The sequence below is a fragment of the Gymnodraco acuticeps genome, unplaced genomic scaffold (assembly GCF_902827175.1).
Source record: "Gymnodraco acuticeps unplaced genomic scaffold, fGymAcu1.1, whole genome shotgun sequence".
NCBI classification, from domain to species: domain Eukaryota; kingdom Metazoa; phylum Chordata; class Actinopteri; order Perciformes; family Bathydraconidae; genus Gymnodraco; species Gymnodraco acuticeps.
In genome coordinates, this window is record NW_022990600.1 from 22,466 (window position 1) to 43,105 (window position 20,640).

A 20,640-nucleotide genomic window follows, 5' to 3' on the forward strand; every position below is an offset into this window, starting at 1 on the left:
CTTCCTCTATCCCTCCTTCTCTCACATCCTCTATCCCTTCTTCCTCCATGAAATCAGTGATCAGTACTGTGGTTGGGGTACCAGGAAAAATACTTAAGTAGAAAGTAACTAAGTACATGAACTTAAGTAAAGCTAGAGTACTTAGGTGCAATGTTGAGGTACGAGGAGATTCAGACAACATGACATAAACACATGTGAACATTTGGACGGTTTTTTGTCATCCGTGATTATAAAGTGAATATTTTTGGGAAAGTAAACATTCAAAGTAAGTAACTAAAGTAACTAAGTACATGCACTCAAGTACTGTACAACTTTTAACCACTTGATCATTCCCATTTCCTGCTGCTTCATATCAACATTCAGAGGTACATTTTGTACTTTTTACTACATGCATTTAATACCTTGTTACAATGCAGATTCAAACACACATACATTAGACTTTAGTGCATCGATAATTATAATAAAACTAATATGTATCATCCTTAAAAGATTGTCTTCTGCATTATAAGTACTTTTACTTAAGTACATTTTGATGAAAGTACTTTAAGACGTTCTAAGTAACATTTTGAATGCAGGGTTAAGAAGAAACACTGCATCCAGTTTCTGCTAAATGTACTTCACCACTTCTCTCACGACAGGTGGTCATGTGATACTTCTGATTGTTTTACTGAAGTGGGATCTCGTATCCGGGGAACCCCCCAAAATATGAATGTTACTTTAGTCCCATGCTCTTAAAGACTATCATGACTGACTGCATGATATAGTTGAAGAAAAAGACACTTAATACAAAATAAAGACACTAAATACAAATAAAAGACACTTAATACACGCGATGTTAACCTTTTCCCACAATCTCCTGATAAAAGGTTTTTCTAAAGTGATCTCAACATTTCCACTTAGATATTTGCCCAAAATGTGTCCATACCATAATAAGTACACACTTATTACCTTAACATGTAATTAAAGTGTAAATTAAAAGCATAAAGAAGACATTTTTTTCACTTTGATTGCTTATAAAAGTGGGATTTATTATTTGATCTAAAAACTTAGAAACTGTTCTGTTAGGATTTCTCTCAAATATATCTTTGCAAAATGTCAAGACTTTATAACGATCAGAAGTATGACACTGCAAACTGTGTGTGTGTGCGTGTGTGTGTGTGTGAGCAGTAATGGTTGTCAGATGTTGGGGGAGCTTCCCATGTTCAGGTTGAGTTACAGCCAACACACACACACACGCACGCACACACACACACACACACACACACACACACACACACACACACACACACACACACACACACACACACACACACACACACACACACACACACACACACACACACACACACAGAGTTCTGATTCAGCACTTTCCCGTTTCTTTTGTTCTCATGATTTCATCTCCTTCCCTTTTTGACATGAAGCCACTTCTGATCAGAGGAACTTTTTTCATCTCATAATCTCTCCTTGCTTCCCTCCTTCCTCTAATCCCCCTTTTCTCTTTGATTCCTTTCCTTTTCCTCTCCCCTTTCCTCTTTCTCCTTGTTTCCTTTCCTCTCATCCCCCTTTTCTCTTTGTTTCCTTTCCTCTCATCCCCTCTTATCATCTCTTATTTCCTCTTGTTTCCTTTTCGTGTCTCTCATCTCCTCTTTGTCCTTGCTTTCCTTCCTAATGCTTCTTTTATTATGTCTCCCTGCTTCCTTTCCTATCGTCTCTTTTTGTCTTTGTTTCCTTTCATATTCTTTCCTCTTCTCTTGCTTTCTCCTCTCCTCTGTGTCCTTGTTTCCTTTCCTATCATCTCCTCCTTTCTCCCGTTTTGTTTCCTTTTCTCTCATCTCATGTCCTCTTGTCTCGTTACTCCTTTTTACTAACTCTCCTCTTCTCTCAAAACACACTTTGGCAGAAACCTGACCTATGTGTGTGTGTGTGTGTGTGTGTGTGTGTGTGTGTGTGTGTGCGCGTGCATGTGTGTGTGTGTGCGTGCATGTGTGTGTGTGTGTGTTCAGAAGATATTCCTTCTCCCCATACTGTATGTGGAAATATGCTTGGAAACTACCAGAATATTTCCCAACATAAATTAGACCACAGCTGTCTGGCAAACAAACACACGCACACACAAACACGCACGTACACACATCCATGGTGGTGGCAAGATTTGTAGTTTTCTAAATAAAAGCATGGATGTGGCTCCCTCTAGTGGACCACACAGGAAACTACACCTACACTGATGTGTCCGTTTATTTCTTAACGCTTTATTATGAATTGTATTCTATGATACCATTATATTGACAATAATAGTTATGTATGCTTTCTTTGTAGTTGTACTGAGTTTATGTGTTTTAGTCTACAAAGGACGCCATAGACACTGACAACATATTTAACTAGTTTATTTTCATATCTATTTAAAATATAGTTTCTAAATGTAATTGACTTTGGTGTAAGTGTGTTTATTTGGTAGACAGACAGAGAGAGAGAGGAGAGAGAGAGAGAGGAGAGAGAGAGAGAGAGAGAGAGAGAGAGACAGACAGACAGACAGACAGACAGACAGACAGACAGACAGACAGACAGACAGACAGACAGACAGACAGACAGACAGACAGACAGACAGACAGACAGACAGACAGACAGACAGACAGACAGACAGACAGACAGACAGGACAGACACACACACGACAGACACACACACACACACACACACACACACACACACACACACACACACACACACACACACACACACACACACACACACACACACACACACACACACACACACACACACACACACACACACACACACACACACACACACACAGGTTTCATGTAACAGTGTCACCTCCAGCAGAGTCTTCTCCTCAGTGTACAGGCAGGATCTCTTCTGCTCTGCTCGTGGACCAGGTTTAGACATCAGAAAGAACCAGATTGGACTTCTTACTGAACTCGATTTCTTTATAAATGATGAGAGAGGAAGTGCTTTTCTTTTCTGGAGTTTAAACCGGACTGTCAGCTGAACAGGAGCCTCTGAACCGACACTGAACAGGTGAGTGAATGTCTCAGTCTGCTTCGTCATGTGATTACATTGAACATAATCATACAGCATGGCTGAGAGGGTTAATGTCTGCCATGTTTACCATCTCAGTCTAGCATCTTCATCTGAACATAATTAGCTCAGTCAGTCAGTATTGTCAATACTAAGTCATTACTGTATTTTGAGCTAAGTTACGTATTTGGAGATACTCAGGCATTATTCTGAGGTTTTTAGTCTTTATTTAAGGCAGTAAGACATTTTAAGTACAGTTCCCTGTTTGCAAATCTACACAGTACATTTTTAATAAACTAAAACATCATTTTTTAGAAAACGTATGATCTACAAAATATTTTTAAAACCACAAACCTGACTTGAGATATTAAGTAAGTAAAAAACAAGTTTGGTATATGCGTTTAGCAAATAAATACTTTAGTTTCTGCAAATGTTAGCATCCTGCCACGCTAAACCAAGATAGTTCCTTTATCACTTTATCACTTTATGTGTACCTTGTGTGAATCTTGTTTTTAACTCTGACCCTGTTGTATAAATAAAGTTCCATCTTATCTTATAGTAAACATGTACCTCATCTTTCATTTACATTCTTCTCGACATTCCATCTATGTTTTAAGATGAACGTGTGTCTCTTCCTCCCAGGTACCATGCAGTCTCTGACGGCAGAGATCCAGAGCTTCTCCCGCTCGAGGCTCAGGAAGCAGTGCACGCGCGTCACGTCTCTGAGCGGCCGCAGGATCATCGAGACGTGGAAGGGTTCCACCATCACCGTGGTGGAGGACCCCGTCCCAACAGAGAGGATTCTGGGATACGTCCCCGACACTTCCTGGGACCTTCAGGTCGGCATCGTCAAACCCCACCTGCTGCTGGGTGAGTCATTGATTGATTGATTGATTGAAAAGTTTATTAACAGCTTGTATATTGGGTACAGTACAGTACAGCTCAAAACATACAATTGTTAAGGGGATGCAGACCAGAGAAAGACTTTCGTCTTGTTTACATCAGGGTCCCCCATTTCCAATTCATCATGTCATTTAAGACATATAAGACATACAGATGGCTTATTTACAATTTACATACAGGTGGTTTTTTACATACAGATTGCTTATTTACAATTTTCATTTTAGATTTCGTTCTAATACATCCTAACCGGACATTTAAGACATACCAAGTCTACAGATATACAGTTAGTAACAGAGTCTAAAATGCGAGTATATACATAGATGGGGGGGGGGGGGAAGCTGTCCATTGAACGACAGGTTGAGATTTGTACCATTACCGGGGCCAGTTTTGCAATGCTCTCCCCCGAAGGTGCTCTTTAAGAGAGGTTTTGAAGGTAAGTATAGTTTTACTTTCCTTTACAGTTGTGGGAAGAGCGTTCCACCTTGATGTGGCATAATTGCGAAACGTGTATTCCCCCTTTTTTGTGCCAAATCTGGGTTTCACATGATTTGTGGAGCTCCCTCTGGTGTTATGATCATGGTATTCCTTGACCTTTGGGAAGAATTTTGACATGTACATGGGTACCATAGAGGTGTAGTGGATCTTGTAGACCAGGCCCATTGCAAGTAACTGTACTCTGTCGTCTACTCTAAGCCATCCTAGGTTGTCAAAGTGGGCAGAGGTGAGGTGGGTTCTAGATGAAAGGTCAAGCAGTAGTCTGACCAGTTTATTTTGCGATGTTTGAAGTTTTATTTTTAGCGCCTTGGAGGTGCTATGGTACCATGATGTGCAAGCATAGTCATAGTACCCTTGAATGAGTGCTCCTGCCAGAGTTTTCAGGGTGTTTTTGTTTACCAGAGAGGAGATCCGGTATAGGAATCTAGTTCTTTGATTGACTTTTTTTATTACATTGGATGCCATTTTGTCACAGGAGAGGTTTGCCTCAAGAATAGATCCTAGGTATGTAATTTCCTTCTTACTTGTGACAATAATGTCGCCCACTGCAACTGAGAAGTCGTCGGATTTGCTGAGATTATGTTTCGAACCGAAGAGAATGGACTCTGTTTTACCCAGGTGTAATGATAATTTATTATCGGCGAGCCAGGTGCAGATTCTGCCGAGCTCGGAGCTGAGGGTTTTTTCAACCTGCAACCTGTTCCTGTCAGAGACCAGCAGGGCTGAGTCGTCCGCGAACAGGAACAAGTTGCAGTCACATGCTGATGACATGTCATTTACATAAATTAGGAACAGTAACGGACCTAATATGCTTCCTTGTGGAACACCACAGCTCACTGGGAGGGGGGGGGGACAGAGTACCATTTACCTCCACCATCTGTTCTCTCCCCTCCAGGTAGGATTGCATCCAGCTCACCGATAGTTTATCAAAACCAATTGCTTTTAGCTTGTCAATCAGAATGGGGTGATTGACAGTGTCGAAAGCCTTTTGTAGGTCCAGCATCACCATGCCGCAGTACTTGCCCTCGTCCACCTCTTGTTTGATGTGGTCGCTCAAATAAAGAAGGCATGTGTCAGTGGAGTGGGATGTTCTAAAGCCAGATTGAAATTGGGAAACTAAATCATCACAAATAAGACTGTTAAACACCTTTAGTGTCCCCTGGTCTCCCAGCTGTGTGCGTCACTCTTTAGTGTCCCCTGGTCTCATGCGCGTCGCTTTTTAGTGTCCCCTGGTCTCCCAGCTGTGTGCGTCACTCTTTAGTGTCCCCTGGTCTCCCAGCTGTGTGCGTCTCTCTTTAGTGTCCCCTGGTCTCCCAACTGTGTGCGTCACTCTTTAGTGTCCCCTGGTCTCCCAGCTGTGTGCGTCACTCTTTAGTGTCCCCTGGTCTCCAGCTGTATGCGTCACTCTTTAGTGTCCCCTGGTCTCATGCGCGTCGCTTTTTAGTGTCCCCTGGTCTCGCAGCTGTGTGCGTTGCTTTTTAGTGTCCCCTGGTCTTCCAGCTGTGTGCGTCTCTCTTTAGTGTCCCCTGGTCTCCCAGCTGTGTGCGGCTCTCTTTAGTGTCCCCTGGTCTCCCAGCTGTGTGCATCGCTTTTTAGTGTCCCCTGGTCTCCCAGCTGTGTGCGTCACTCTTTAGTGTCCCCTGGTCTCCCAGCTGTGTGCGTCTCTCTTTAGTGTCCCCTGGTCTCCCAGCTGTGTGCGTCACTCTTTAGTGTCCCCTGGTCTCCCAGCTGTGTGCGTCACTCTTTAGTGTCCCCTTGGTGTCCCAGCTGTGTGTGTCACTCTTTAGTGTCCCCTGGACTCCCAGCTGTGTGCGTCACTCTTTAGTGTCCCCTGGTTTCCCAGCTATGCGCGTCGCTTTTTAGTGTCCCCTGGTCTCCCAGCTGTGTGCGTCGCTTTTTAGTGTCCCCTAGTCTCCCAGCTGTGTGTGTCACTCTTTAGTGTCCCCTGGTCTCCCGGCTGTGTGCGTCACTCTTTAGTGTCCCAAGGTGTCCCAGCTGTGTGTGTCACTCTTTAGTGTCCCCTGGACTCCCAGCTGTGTGCGTCACTCTTTAGTGTCCCCTGGTCTCCCAGCTGTGTACGTCGCTCTTTAGTGTCCCCTGGACTCCCAGCTGTGTACGTCGCTCTTTAGTGTCCCCTGGTCTCCAGCTGTGTGTGTCTCTCTTTAGTGTCCCCTGGTCTCCAGCTGTGTGCGTCACTCTTTACTGTCCCCTGGTGTCCAGCTGTGTGCGTCACTCTTTAGTGTCCCCTGGTCTCCAGCTGTGTGCGTCACTCTTTACTGTCCCCTGGTGTCTAGCTGTGTGCGTCACTCTTTAGTGTCCCCTGGTCTCCAGCTGTGTGCGTCACTCTTTACTGTCCCCTGGTGTCCAGCTGTATGTGTCACTCCTTAGTGTCCCCTGGTCTCCTAGCTGTGTGCGTCACTCTTTAGTGTCCCCTGGTCTCCCAGCTGTGCGCGTCACTCTTTAGTGTCCCCTGGTCTCCAGCTGTGTGTGTCACTCTTTAGAGTCCCCTGGTCTCCAGCTGTGTGCGTCACTCTTTAGTGTCCCCTGGTCTCCAGCTGTGTGTGTCACTCTTTAGTGTCCCCTGGTCTCCAGCTGTGTGTGTCACTCTTTAGTGTCCCCTGGTCTCCCAGCTGTGCGCGTCACTCTTTAGTGTCCCCTGGTCTCCAGCTGTGTGTGTCACTCTTTAGTGTCCCCTGGTCTCCCAGCTGTGCGCGTCACTCTTTAGTGTCCCCTGGTCTCCAGCTGTGTGCGTCACTCTTTAGTGTCCCCTGGTCTCCCAGCTGTGTGCGTCACTCTTTAGTGTCCCCTGGTTTCCAGCTGTGTGTGTCACTCTTTAGTGTCCCCTGGTCTCCCAGCTGTGCGCGTCACTCTTTAGTGTCCCCTGGTCTCCCAGCTGTGTGCGTCACTCTTTAGTGTCCCCTGGTCTCCAGCTGTGCGCGTCACTCTTTAGTGTCCCCTGGTTTCCAGCTGTGTGTGTCACTCTTTAGTGTCCCCTGGTCTCCCAGCTGTGTGCATCACTCTTTAGTGTCCCCTGGTCTCCCAGCTGTGTGCGTCACTCTTTAGTGTCCCCTGGTCTCCAGCTAGGTGCGTCACTCTTTAGTGTCCTCTGGTCTCCAGCTGCGTGCGTCACTCTTTAGTGTCCCCTGGTCTCCCAGCTGTATGCGTCACTCTTTAGTGTCCCCTGGTCTCCAGTTGTGTGCTACACTCTTTAGTGTCCCCTGGTCTCCCAGCTGTGTGCGTCACTCTTTAGTGTCCCCTGGTCTCCAGTTGTGTGCTACACTCTTTAGTGTCCCCTGGTCTCCCAGCTGTGTGCGTCACTCTTTAGTGTCCCCTGGTCTCCAAGCTGTGTGTGTCACTCTTTAGTGTCCCCTGGTCTCCCAGCTGTGGGCGTCACTCTTTAGTGTCCCCTGGTCTCCCAGCTGTGTGCGTCACTCTTTAGTGTCCCCTGGTCTCCAGCTGCGTGCGTCACTCTTTAGTGTCCCCTGGTCTCCCAGCTGTATGCGTCACTCTTTAGTGTCCCCTGGTCTCCAGTTGTGTGCTACACTCTTTAGTGTCCCCTGGTCTCCCAGCTGTGTGCGTCACTCTTTAGTGTCCCCTGGTCTCCAGTTGTGTGCTACACTCTTTAGTGTCCCCTGGTCTCCCAGCTGTGTGCGTCACTCTTTAGTGTCCCCTGGTCTCCCAGCTGTGTGCGTCACTCTTTAGTGTCCCCTGGTCTCCCAGCTGTGGGCGTCACTCTTTAGTGTCCCCTGGTCTCCCAGCTGTGTGCGTCACTCTTTAGTGTCCCCTGGTCTCCAGCTGTGTGCGTCACTCTTTAGTGTCCCCTGGTCTCCAGCTGTGTGCGTCACTCTTTAGTGTCCCCTGGTCTCCAGCTGTGTGCGTCACTCTTTAGTGTCCCCTGGTCTCCAGCTGTGCGCGTCACTCTTTAGTGTCCCCTGGTCTCCCAGCTGTGGGCGTCACTCTTTAGTGTCCCCTGGTCTCCAGCTGTGTGCGTCACTCTTTAGTGTCCCCTGGTCTCCCAGCTGTGGGCGTCACTCTTTAGTGTCCCCTGGTCTCCAGCTGTGGGCGTCACTCTTTAGTGTCCCCTGGTCTCCCAGCTGTGTGCGTCACTCTTTAGTGTCCCCTGGTCTCCAGCTGTGTGCATCACTCTTTAGTGTCCCCTGGTCTCCCAGCTGTGTGCGTCACTCTTTAGTGTCCCCTGGTGTCCAGCTGTGTGCATCACTCTTTAGTGTCCCCTGGTCTCCCAGCTGTGGGCGTCACTCTTTAATGTCCCCTGGTCTCCCAGCTGTGTGCGTCACTCTTTAGTGTCCCCTGGTCTCCAGCTGTGTGCATCACTCTTTAGTGTCCCCTGGTCTCCCAGCTGTGTGCGTCACTCTTTAGTGTCCCCTGGTCTCCGTTGTGTTTTGAGCTTCTTGCAGAGTTTGGTTTCAGCTTTCAGTAAACGCTGCATGTCAAGTTGCTGGAGATGTTTCTTCATGAGGAACCTTTGGGTTTCTATATCTGCATCCTTTCTGAAGCGGCAGCGCGTTTCTCCTGATGGAGGAGTGTTGGGCCGTTTGCACCTGTTGGCCTCTGTGGTATTTAATTGTCAATTCTTGATTCAAACTATTTCCTGGCTTAAAATTGGGTTCTTAAATCTTAAATCTCTAAAGGAGCTTATTAATAAAAAGAGAATAAAGTATGGGTCCACCTCCCCCCTGCTGCCCTGTAAGTCCCCCCTCAGTTCACCAACACTAACACCAGCCTCACCTCAGAGCAGGTAACATGACCTCCCACCCGGGGGGAGGACAGGTGGCAGGTGACCCGTCAGGTCTCAGGTGGAGGTGAGTGACCCTCTGACCTGAAGCAGAGGATTTCCTGTTCAGGGTCACTTTCTAGTGCACGGCTACAAAGAAAACAAAATAACTAACGATTACACTGTGTGTGTGTGTTTGGTGTGTGTGTGTGTGTTTGGTGTGTGTGTGTATGTGTGTGTATGTGTTGGTGTGTGTGAGTGTGTGTGAGTGTGTTGGTGTGTGTGTGTGTTTGGTGTGTGTTGTGTATGTGTGTGTATGTGTGTGTGTGTATGTGTGTGTGTGTGTTGGTGTGTGTGAGTGTGTGTGAGTGTGTATGTGTGTGTGTGTGTTGGTGTGTGTATGTGTGTTTGTGTGTATGTGTGTGTGTGTGTGTGTGTGTGTGTGTGCACAGGTTCTCAAGATGCTGCACATGACTTTGGAACTCTCAGAAAACACAAGGTGAAATCCGTCTACATTCTAGACACAAATAAATGTGTCTATGTGTTGTACATGACTGTGTCTTAGTCAACCCAGTCTCACGGCATTTCGTGTTCACCAACACGATTTTTAATCTATTGATTCGTGTTCACCAACACGATTTGCCCCTTTTTTTCGTGTTGCACAGCACGATTTTAAAAGCAATGTATTTCTACTGCCTGCAGCACGTCTTTTTCTCCGGTCGGGTCGAGGGAGACCTGAAGCTGTGTGGTTCATAAAAACATGCTCTTACTCAATATCAAGCCACAGTTATTGCTTTTATTTGAAATAGAATAATCTCGGACTTTTGTTTCCGTCTGTGAGGAAAATAAATGGGGCTCAGAGCCTCAGGATACTGAAATCTGTATTTTTAAATATTTTGTTCCTTCTAATTCGATATTCTTTTCAAAATAACACACTGTTATTTACTCACCAATAATACACAATTATCCTTGCTTTTATTTATTGGTTTAATTCCATAATCTCGGGCTTTTTTGGCGTCCGTCAGGAACTGAATTTCAAAATAAAAATAACCGGAAACAGACGTAGGCCTATAAGGGACATTTCGAGCATCATTGCGATTGTCAACATTTCTGAGTTTAGGATGGCCGAAGACACTACACTACCCATAATCCCCAGCTATCGTTTAGGACTACAGTCCCCGTAAGGTTACGCAGAGCGTCAAACAGCTGTGTGAAATAGAACGAAACCATGCCAGACGATCCAAAACTGGAATCGAACGCCCCCCCAGAAATACACATGCTGGCTATTGTGTTTCGCAAAATGTTCTATGGGACGTCTCTACTGAACGTTTTCGTTTTTCCCACAATTAGAAGTTGCCAGTATTAAACACATTGGTGTTATCAAATGTAAAACATATAATTAATACATGGGTGAAAATCGCTTGTGTCCATAATGCGCAGCATTAATACCCACATGACAGCTCATTGTTACTTTGTAATTCTACTCCACTACAATTCAGAGGTTGACCTGGTATTTTTACTCCACTGCATTTATTTGAGTTACTTTGCAGATTCTGATTAATTATGTGAAATATAAACAACCCTTAAATCAGACTTTAGTTACACCTGAGTAAAATTCAGGTTAGGTGATTATCAAGTGCCAACAATCAGGAGAGATATTTGATAGTTGGTGCTTGAGAAGACTAAACATGTATCTGCAATTGACATGAATGGAAACGAGTAATACAGTATATTCATTACTCCTTATTCTCTACTAATAGTTAATTAAAGACTGTATATTATGGCTATTTTGCACATCCCTTTCAAGATTTTCAAAGGTGTATTGACATATCATATACACAACTACGGTGTAGTTATGCAATGAATGAAACACTTGGGTCACAGGTTCCTCAACAGTGCATTACAAGACATCTATCAATATGTGTGTACCTCCACCATTAAACTGTCATATTCTGCACATTTCTTATTCTATCTACATAAGAGTATAATTAATGTGTATAATATCAGTTAAAATAAGTGCTTCAACATAGTTAACATTGCAGGAAAGCAATATATTAGACGTTAAGTACTTTGTCAGGCTTAATATTTATCTGTAGATAGATACCCCCAAAGTTTTTTTCTTATTTAAAAGAAGACCTTAATCTGTTATTTAATGTTTAAATAAAGGTTCATTCGTTTTTCTGTTTTGCACCTCCTCCTATCTTTGTACATTCTGCACTAAACTGTTTTATTGTAGAGATCACTTATAGTATCTTCTTGATTTTTTATATTCTATATTTATACTTTCCCCCTATGAAAGTATGTAGGCCTACTCTTAATATGTTTTTAATCAAATAAAACACAATAATTCAATAACGTGCTTTAACCACTAGGAGGTGCACACAAGGTACACACAGCCATAATAACTTTGTATTATTAGTGTAGGACACTTATGTTTTCGTACAACATCTGAAGATGTGTAGTTTTATGCATGCTTTCACATCATTTTACAGCATATTGCTATACTATTTCAGACTCAGTATTTACATTCTTACATTCAAAGAAAATCAGTAATATCTTTAAAAACTACAGTCCTTTTATATCAGCTGTGCACCGTTATGGTGTAAATATAACCTATCTGTGAATTAGATCAAATGTAAAAGTCAGCCGAATTAGTGTTGATACTGCAAGGAGACGTATTGTGTGAAGAGAAATTGAAGATGTTGTTTAATTGTTGAATATATTTATGATCCACGTCTAGTATTCAGTTTCGGCGGCATTTTCTCAGTTTTTCCAAAGGTCTTCTCATCAGGGCTCTATAAATAAAGAACTACGGCAGATCTGTAATATACAATGCAGCCGAACCGTGTATTACAATGCCGTTATGTGATGACTTTCAAAGAGAAAAGCAAGAGCGCTCGGAATTAAGTATTATTTTATTCTTTTAAAATGTTTTCCGGATTTCATATCATATAAACACCAAATCCCAGCATGCATTGCGGCTAAAACATCCAATAAACGAGCTTAAAACCATAGCTGAGGATCTTGGGTAATCGCTCGAAATGTCTACGTCTGTTTCGGTTATTTTTATTTTGAAATTCAGTTCCTGACGGACGCCAAAAAAGCCCGAGATTATGGAATTAAACCAATAAATAAAAGCAAGGATAATTGTGTGTTATTGGTGAGTAAATAACAGTGTGTTATTTTGAAAATAATAACAAATTAGAAGGAAAAAAAGATTTTAAAAATACAGATTTCAGTATCCTGAGGCTCTGAGCCCCATTTATTTTCCTCACAGACGGCAACAAAAGTCCGAAATTATACGATTTCAAATAAAAGCAATAACTGTGGCTTGATATTGAGTAAGAACATGTTTTTATGAACCACACAGCTTCCGGTCTTCCTCGACCCGACCGGAGAAAAAGACGTGCTGCAGGCAGTAGAAATACATTGCTTTTAAAATCGTGCTGTGCAACACGAAAAAAAGGGGCAAATCGTGTTGGTGAACACGAATCAATAGATTAAAAATCGTGTTGGTGAACACGAAATGCCGTGAGACTGGGTTGGTCTTAGTATATGTGTTTAAAGCATGTAAGCAGCTCTTCCTCCTTCCTCTTCTTGCTTATCTTTCTTACAGTGCAGACGCTTTTCTGCTTGCTCCTGCCTCTGCTTACTTTTTATGCTGATTTTCCTATTCTTATTCTCTGAAAACTTCGAGCAGCGGCTCCTGGACATTAACTTATCACTGGGACAGTTCATCTTCGTAAATAGACGGAGGGTTTCAGCCATATTTCAACATTTTTACGATGACGTCAGTCTTACAATAGCGTGGCCTAGCAACAGCTAAAGCCTGGTAGGCTACTGCTATTTAGCTAGTTGGTAGCAAAATGCCTCCGTTCTCTACAGATGACTTCCAGAAACTTATACAGAAGATGGTGTAATGGAAACTTCTGTGTCGCTATGCATGGAGTCACCGACTCAGGAAGGAGACACGGGAAGAGCAGTAGCTTTGATGTCAAACACATGATGGTTTATTTGGAGTTAACGGCCGGAGGATTCACATCACAAGTCCAAGAGTCAGAGGTTCTGACTTCACGGTAGAGTTGCCACGTCAATTCTGGAGAGCCTCTCTCTTGCCAGCCCATCTAACTGGTTTCGCAGAGAGTAAACAACATATTTGAGGAGATAGCCTAAACAGTGTGGGAACACAGAGCTACTTGCCTCGGACACTTATGACCTCGAAGATTTTACCTTGGAGTCCACAAATACAGAGAAGGAAGTGTCCCAGTGTACCCACAACACAGACCATCTGTATCCCAGTATTGACCGGTCACAGAATGGGAACAATAACATTATTGGCTAAGCCGCCTGTGTCCTTAAAGAAGGTAAACAGACATCGAGGTTTGTCCTGTATGTTACTAATTGGCGTCTTATGATAATTATTTCCCTAACAGTCCTCTCTTTTTATCATTTATGATAACCTAAAAACATTAGTCTAATAATAATTTGGTCAATAATTAACTCAATAGGCGTCTCCAGATTCGAGTGTGGTCTCACCTTACATCAATTATATCACAAAGTGGAATAAGATTGAAACATTCAATCACAATGATTGATACAGCCAATCATAATAGGAAAAATCATCTCTCATCAGTGTTTGATCATCTTTTGTCAAAAGCATAATAATGAACACACATAAAACACAGGTGCACAATGGCTAAATATTTGTTTTTAAACTAATATATTTGATCATTTACCATTAGTTAATTTCATTCATAAAACTATAAAATCAAAACCAGTTTGCCGCTTTAAAGATTTACTTCAAAGCAATCACTAGTCAAAAGCATTTTAAAACTCAGGATCGTAAGAGATCCAGCTAAACATTCACAGTTAGAGTATAGAATTCACAATGGTGATTTGATCAATCTGTAATCTGCAAAAGTGCAGTGTCCTCAATTTTAGGATTACTTTTACGTTTACTTAAATACGCTTTAGTCAAGAGTAAGGCACTTAGTGAAATCAATACATTCATTTTAGTCAAGTACATTGTTCAAAATCTGAAAAGGAAAAGTTAGGCAAATATTCAAAGACTTTTGTAAAAACCTGGAAAGGAAGGATTAAACATTCTTAAAATGTGAATTATTACATTTGTAAATGCTACCACTGATCTGTACCAAATTAAGTCTATCAAGTATTCCTATTAGCCATACTTACCTGAGCTACTTATGGTACTTGGAAAGGATTCTTCTGTGTTTATCTAATGTTGAGAATATCAATTTCTTTAAATTATACTTCTCTAATTTGAGGATCAAATATGCTACATAATTGTTATATGAAATATTATAAATATTTGTTTTGGGCCAAAACTGAAATGAATCCAGTACTTGAAACATCATTGTAGGTCTTTCTATGCATGGATAATACATTAAAGAGTAGTGTTGTTAAGCCTGATTGCTGGATTCAAATCCACTAGAGTGCATGTACCTATCCAGAGGGGAGCCAGAACTTGATAGAGCTTGTCGCCGCACAACCAAACGTAATCTTGTGGCGAGCTAAACCCCACATCACTGGGCCAGGCCAGTTGTATTGCTCACGGTTGCGTTGTCGTTTTCCCAGGCGAGCCGTCATCACGAGGTGGGAATGCTCCATGGGGTGTGTGTGTGTATTTCCTCGGTCGATGTTGTGACACGGACAGTCAGACTCCGCACACCGGTAACACAAACGAGGAACCAGAGAGCATATGGAACCGCTCAGCTGGCACTCGCTCGTGATACCTTGTGTGTAGTGTGTTTTGGTGTATGTAGTGCAAGTGTGGTGCAAGTTGGTGATTAGGACACATCACTTGTTGTCATCTACTTTTGTTGGTGATTAGGACACATCACTTGTTGTCATCTACTTCTGTTGGTGATTAGGACACATCACTTGTTGTCATCTACTTTTGTTGGTGACTAGGACACATCACTTGTTGTCATCTACTTCTGTTGGTGATTAGGACACATCACTTGTTGTCATCTACTTCTGTTGGTGATTAGGACACATCACTTGTTGTCATCTACTTTGTTGGTGATTAGGACACATCACTTGTTGTCATCTACTTCTGTTGGTGATTAGGACACATCACTTGTTGTCATCTACTTTTGTTGGTGACTAGGACACATCACTTGTTGTCATCTACTTCTGTTGGTGATTAGGACACATCACTTGTTGTCATCTACTTCTGTTGGTGATTAGGACACATCACTTGTTGTCATCTACTTTTGTTGGTGACTAGGACACATCACTTGTTGTCATCTACTTCTGTTGGTGATTAGGACACATCACTTGTTGTCATCTACTTTTGTTGGTGACTAGGACACATCACTTGTTGTCATCTACTTCTGTTGGTGATTAGGACACATCACTTGTTGTCATCTACTTTTGTTGGTGATTAGGACACATCACTTGTTGTCATCTACTTCTGTTGGTGATTAGGACACATCACTTGTTGTCATCTACTTTTGTTGGTGACTAGGACACATCACTTGTTGTCATCTACTTCTGTTGGTGATTAGGACATATCACTTGTTGTCATCTACTTTTGTTGGTGACTAGGACCTTGCAGTGGCTGGCGTGGACCCACGTAGCTCTCTCTCTGACCCTTGGCCTTCAGAGCTGTCCTACTGTAGTTATTGGGTTAACACTTGATAGGGATGTTTTCCTGAGTGCAGACAACTCAAGGTAATGGTTTAGCACATTATCATTTAAATACAAAAATAGGATCGGCCCCTCAGAATTATTTGGGAGCCTTCCTGAGACATGCACATGCATAAATGTAAGGTTTGTGTTAGTCATTTAACATGCAAGAATCATAAACTCATCAGTCCAAAGTAGAGAAATGTTATTGTAATTTAAAGGTGAGCTAGTCCCTGCGGATATCACCCCTTCTCAATGATTCTAAATGTTATATTAATTCACCATTTACCGTTTGATAACATATTAGTTTATCAGAAATATTTTCCTCTTCCATAAAACAGGTTTGAGAAATAAATGTTCCAATATAAAATCAATTACTCAATATAATTGACTCTTCCCTCCCTTTTCTTACATATGTCTCATATGAAATAATAACTTAGGAGTCTATTTAAGCATGGTGTAATCTATTACTCTATTACTCGAGAAGACTCAGTATCACCTGTGTGCAGCTTACAAAAAAAACAATTGTGAGAAACATATATTATCCAGAAAATGCATACCTTTGTTAAAAAAACAAAGCATATCTGATTTGGGAGGAAAAGCTTCTTCCCCCTTAACATCTGAGTCACTACTGAAGGCATAGCATGAATGATAGTGAGTGTCTGAGGGTGTTTTTACTGAGAAATGTCAAACACATTCAAAGCCTTACATTTGAAAACTGGTTTGCATTCCTCCACTTAAAATGACGTTATCATTGGAAACAATAAAAGCTAATTGTTTTGATGTAGAATCTATCAATTGAATTGTTAGAGCAGAACAGAATGGTCGTATTGTAGCCTGAGTACCGTGCAGCCTTCAGTTTCACCAGGTGGAAACATTGTCCATATAATGTGAATACATGTAGAACTAGACATTTAAGAGGCCCCTGACATTTAGGCCTATTTTAAAAAATAGTAGGGGCTTTTAACAGCTTGCCAACCTACAGGCATCCTCTGCATAGCAGTATGAATAGCCTTAAAAAAAACAACCCACTCTGCGGTAACGAGAGTCATATTTCTGAACCAAATGCCCTAAGTTAAGCCGTTAGTCCCATCTGACTGACCCAAGGGTTGGTGCTGGTGTGACCGGGAGGCTTCCAGGTGTTCAAAGCAGATGTCAAGCTTTCAGTTCATGGCTTGGTGGGGGGAGTGGCCCACGTGAGACAGTATTGTTCAGTCTGAGGAGCGGCATTGTCTCTGGAAGCAGGTAATGGTGTCCATTCTCAGACCAGACCATTAATGTCATTTCATGTAGAGCAGCCATAGCATCTCTGTGACTGCACTCAGCCGGACTGTCAGAACTGGGTGATTCTTAGTGAAGCCGTCCAAGGCCATAGACAGAATGGAACCACGTACCAACAAAAGGGACACAAGGTCATCAATGTCTCTCTTTACCATTGGCCTAATTGCACAACAAATTAGTGGGAAAAATGTGGAGCACTAATCCATCATCATGTGAAATGTTGAGTTCATCTAAATAATTCCTTATGGGTTGAAATCAAATTAACATTAAAACTAATGTCAGTCAAAATTGGACTTTGCACGGGTCAGAATCTAAGCAATACACCATTTCCCCAGCTCTGTAATGAAAAGGATAAGAAGATTAGGTACATTACAGGAGTGTTCCACACCCAAACATGCACACTTATCTTATTCTAGTAGAGATTAGAGGACAAGGTCTAATGTTGTGAACAAAATGATCAAGTCAAAGTTATTTTGTTTATTGTTATGTACCTAATTTAATTTAATAATTAATCTTGAATTACTAATAACTTTAAAGAAGGCAACAATTTACAATTTGGATAAAGTGATTACTCATCCAAAGTGTGTGTGTGTGTGTGTGCTTGTCTGCCCAAGGTTTCAAACATTTGGGACAGCACAGCAGTGAGAATGTTATGAGAACCAATCTGTTGTTTATATTAAACTCGAAGGAAGCTAGACTGGAACATTTTAAATAAATCAAAACACTTGCACATTAATTAAATACATTTGACATTTAGCTCGAGCTGGGTTCAATACTTTTCTTTATGGTATTTAAAATTGGGCTCGAGTAGAACCCCTGGATTTGGCTTGCAACACAAAGTGATACTGATCTCTGTAGGACTTGGAAGTGTTATGATTCAAAGTGCCTGTGAAAGAGAGGCTCTTGGAAAACAACATCTATTTTTTAACTGTAATTACTTATTTTAAAGAAATTGCAACATTATACTTTTAAAGAATTGCTCAATTAATTTAACACATTTATTATGCACACAATAAAAACTTCAACAAATATATTGATCCTGGCTTAACCAGCGACCTTTACTCTGTTGTTCATAAGCTCGCTTTCAGAAAACTTGTCAGTAGTTTAACAACTATTTTAATTTTAGTATTGTCTCTGGAGACCAATTGGTTGATACGAGAAATAATTTGAAGCAGTTTAATAAATAATGTTAAACTATTTTTAAAACTGTAATTGAACTTCAACTTATATTAATCACCTGATTCCAGTGGCCAGTTGGAACAGAATAATTAACACAGTTTCCATTTTGCTGCAACAGCGCAAAAGGTTTCAACAACAATTAGTATTATGTCTGAGTCTTGTTCTGCTTATCTGCTTTGTTTCGGAATGTGTTCAATACAATACGTTTTTATTCATTATTACTATACAATACATAGATTAAGAATAAATGAAACAAATAATACAACATTGACCTAAAACCAGATTTTGCAACCCTGATCTCCTCAGGCAGGTCTCTGAGGGTCTCGGGGCGCAGGACGGGGCATAGGGTTTATACAAGGTCACAAAGATATCTTAACATACCAGCAATACCATTTAAGAATGGATTCTTAAAGCAATATAATCTTATTTTCTTCTTACACCTAGCGCTCACCCTGAACAGTGGGCTTCTTGTTTACATGTTCCCCTGCACTCAGAGGCAGGACATAAAAACACTTTTTATTTTTCTCAGGTCATTTACTTTTTGGTGAGATAATTAAAGTTTAGTTCATTTTACCCTGTCTATGGACTGATTCATTATTGTTACAAAACATACACAAGACGGCGGGACAAACCAATATAGACCCCCATACAAACAATCAGACAAACAAAACATGAACTCCTAATAAACACCAGCGCGACAGCAAAGCTCATCAGCTCAATTTAGTCCGGATTTTAGAGATCTTAGAGGGGGGGGGGAATTCTCTCCAGTGCGGCGTCTTCTCACGCCTCACCCTTGCATACAAGTGATTTATCGGTGCCTGAAAGCCGTCCAAGAGCGGTAACTAGCTTATCCTCCTGCGACAACCACTAGGCTATTTGTTTCTAGTGGCGCTGTGCCCCCCCGATCGGAGCCCACAGACTTTTCCCTTTCTATCCAAACAACAGCTCAGTTGACTGTAGTCCGTACGACCAGCCTATATCTACTTGCCATCGAGTTCACCTCAAGGTGAAACACAGTTTGCCTATGCTTGCTTGCCACTACACACCTCTGATCAATTAGCCTATAATTGTATGTATGCACTCCTGACCGCCACCTGCTCCAGAGAGCCGTAGCGCATCGGGTGATGCACGCACTTCGCGCTGGCCCGTCTAACCATGAGAAAAGCGGTCCTAAACAACGAGTGCTTTTAGACCGTCCCGTTTGAAGGACGGCGGTGCCGTGAGTTAAAGCCTATAGGCAATAAGCTGTGACTTTCTCCCTCTCAGCCTGCACTGCTCCAGCCCCACACACACACGGTGAGGTTTTACACACACACACGCAAGGCTGCAGCTGGAGCCGTGTTTTTACAGAGAGGTGATAGCAGCAAATATCTTTGGCTGCTTATTTTCAACTGCTATGTTTAGCCACTAAGACCCTCAAAATCCGGCGATTTGTCCAGTACAAATCTTTTACATTGCTTTCAATTCACACAGAAGCTCCACTTCACTGATGTCCTTTCTTTAAGGTATCTCTAAACATGAGCTGTGTATGCCTGTATGGCACTTCCGTCCCGAGCAGCACACACAGAGGAAATAAGCCAGGACTGAGTCCCCAGACACTGATCTCCTGGGTTTATCATCCCCAAATGTTCATTAACCAAAAGGAAACGCAGCCGATCAGTTTCACAGGTAATTTTAGGATACCGTCAATCACAGATTCTGATAAGGCAATGTCCAAAGTAGATTTGAAAATCACACTTACCACAATCTGAAGATCTGTTGGCATCCTGCCGACAACGCCAATTTGTAATGGAAACTTCTGTGTAGCTATGCAGTGGGAGTCACCGACTCAGGAAGGAGACACGGGAAGAGCAGTAGCTTTGATGTCAAACACATGATGGTTTATTTGGAGTTAACGGCCGGAGGATTCACATCACAAGTCCAAGAGTCAGAGGTTCTGACTTCACGGTAGAGTTGCCACGTCAATTCTGGAGAGCCTCTCTCTTGCCAGCCCATCTAACTGGTTTCGCAGAGAGTAAACAACATATTTGAGGAGATAGCCTAAACAGTGTGGGAACACAGAGCTACTTGCCTCGGACACTTATGACCTCGAAGATTTTACCTTGGAGTCCACAAATACAGAGAAGGAAGTGTCCCAGTGTACCCACAACACAGACCATCTGTATCCCAGTATTGACCGGTCACAGAATGGGAACAATAACATTATTGGCTAAGCCGCCTGTGTCCTTAAAGAAGGTAAACAGACATCGAGGTTTGTCCTGTATGTTACTAATTGGCGTCTTATGATAATTATTTCCACAACAGATGGCTGTGTTGGAAATGAAAATGCAACGGTTGGAAGTTAACGTGGAAATGAATGGAC

At 42.4% G+C, this 20,640-nt stretch overlaps 1 protein-coding gene across 1 annotated transcript in view; it reads left to right on the forward strand.

The window, feature by feature from the left end:
• The first annotated feature begins 2,868 nt into the window (after positions 1–2,868).
• dusp19a (dual specificity phosphatase 19a) overlaps positions 2,869–20,640 on the forward strand; it is a 35,408-nt gene continuing 17,636 nt past the window's right edge. Inside the window, exons 1-3 of the mRNA XM_034228940.1 lie at positions 2,869–3,037; positions 3,680–3,907; positions 9,620–9,666. Coding sequence (XP_034084831.1) covers positions 3,685–3,907; positions 9,620–9,666 — 270 coding nt within the window. The 5' untranslated portion in view covers positions 2,869–3,037; positions 3,680–3,684. The remainder of the gene's footprint in view (positions 3,038–3,679; positions 3,908–9,619; positions 9,667–20,640) is intronic.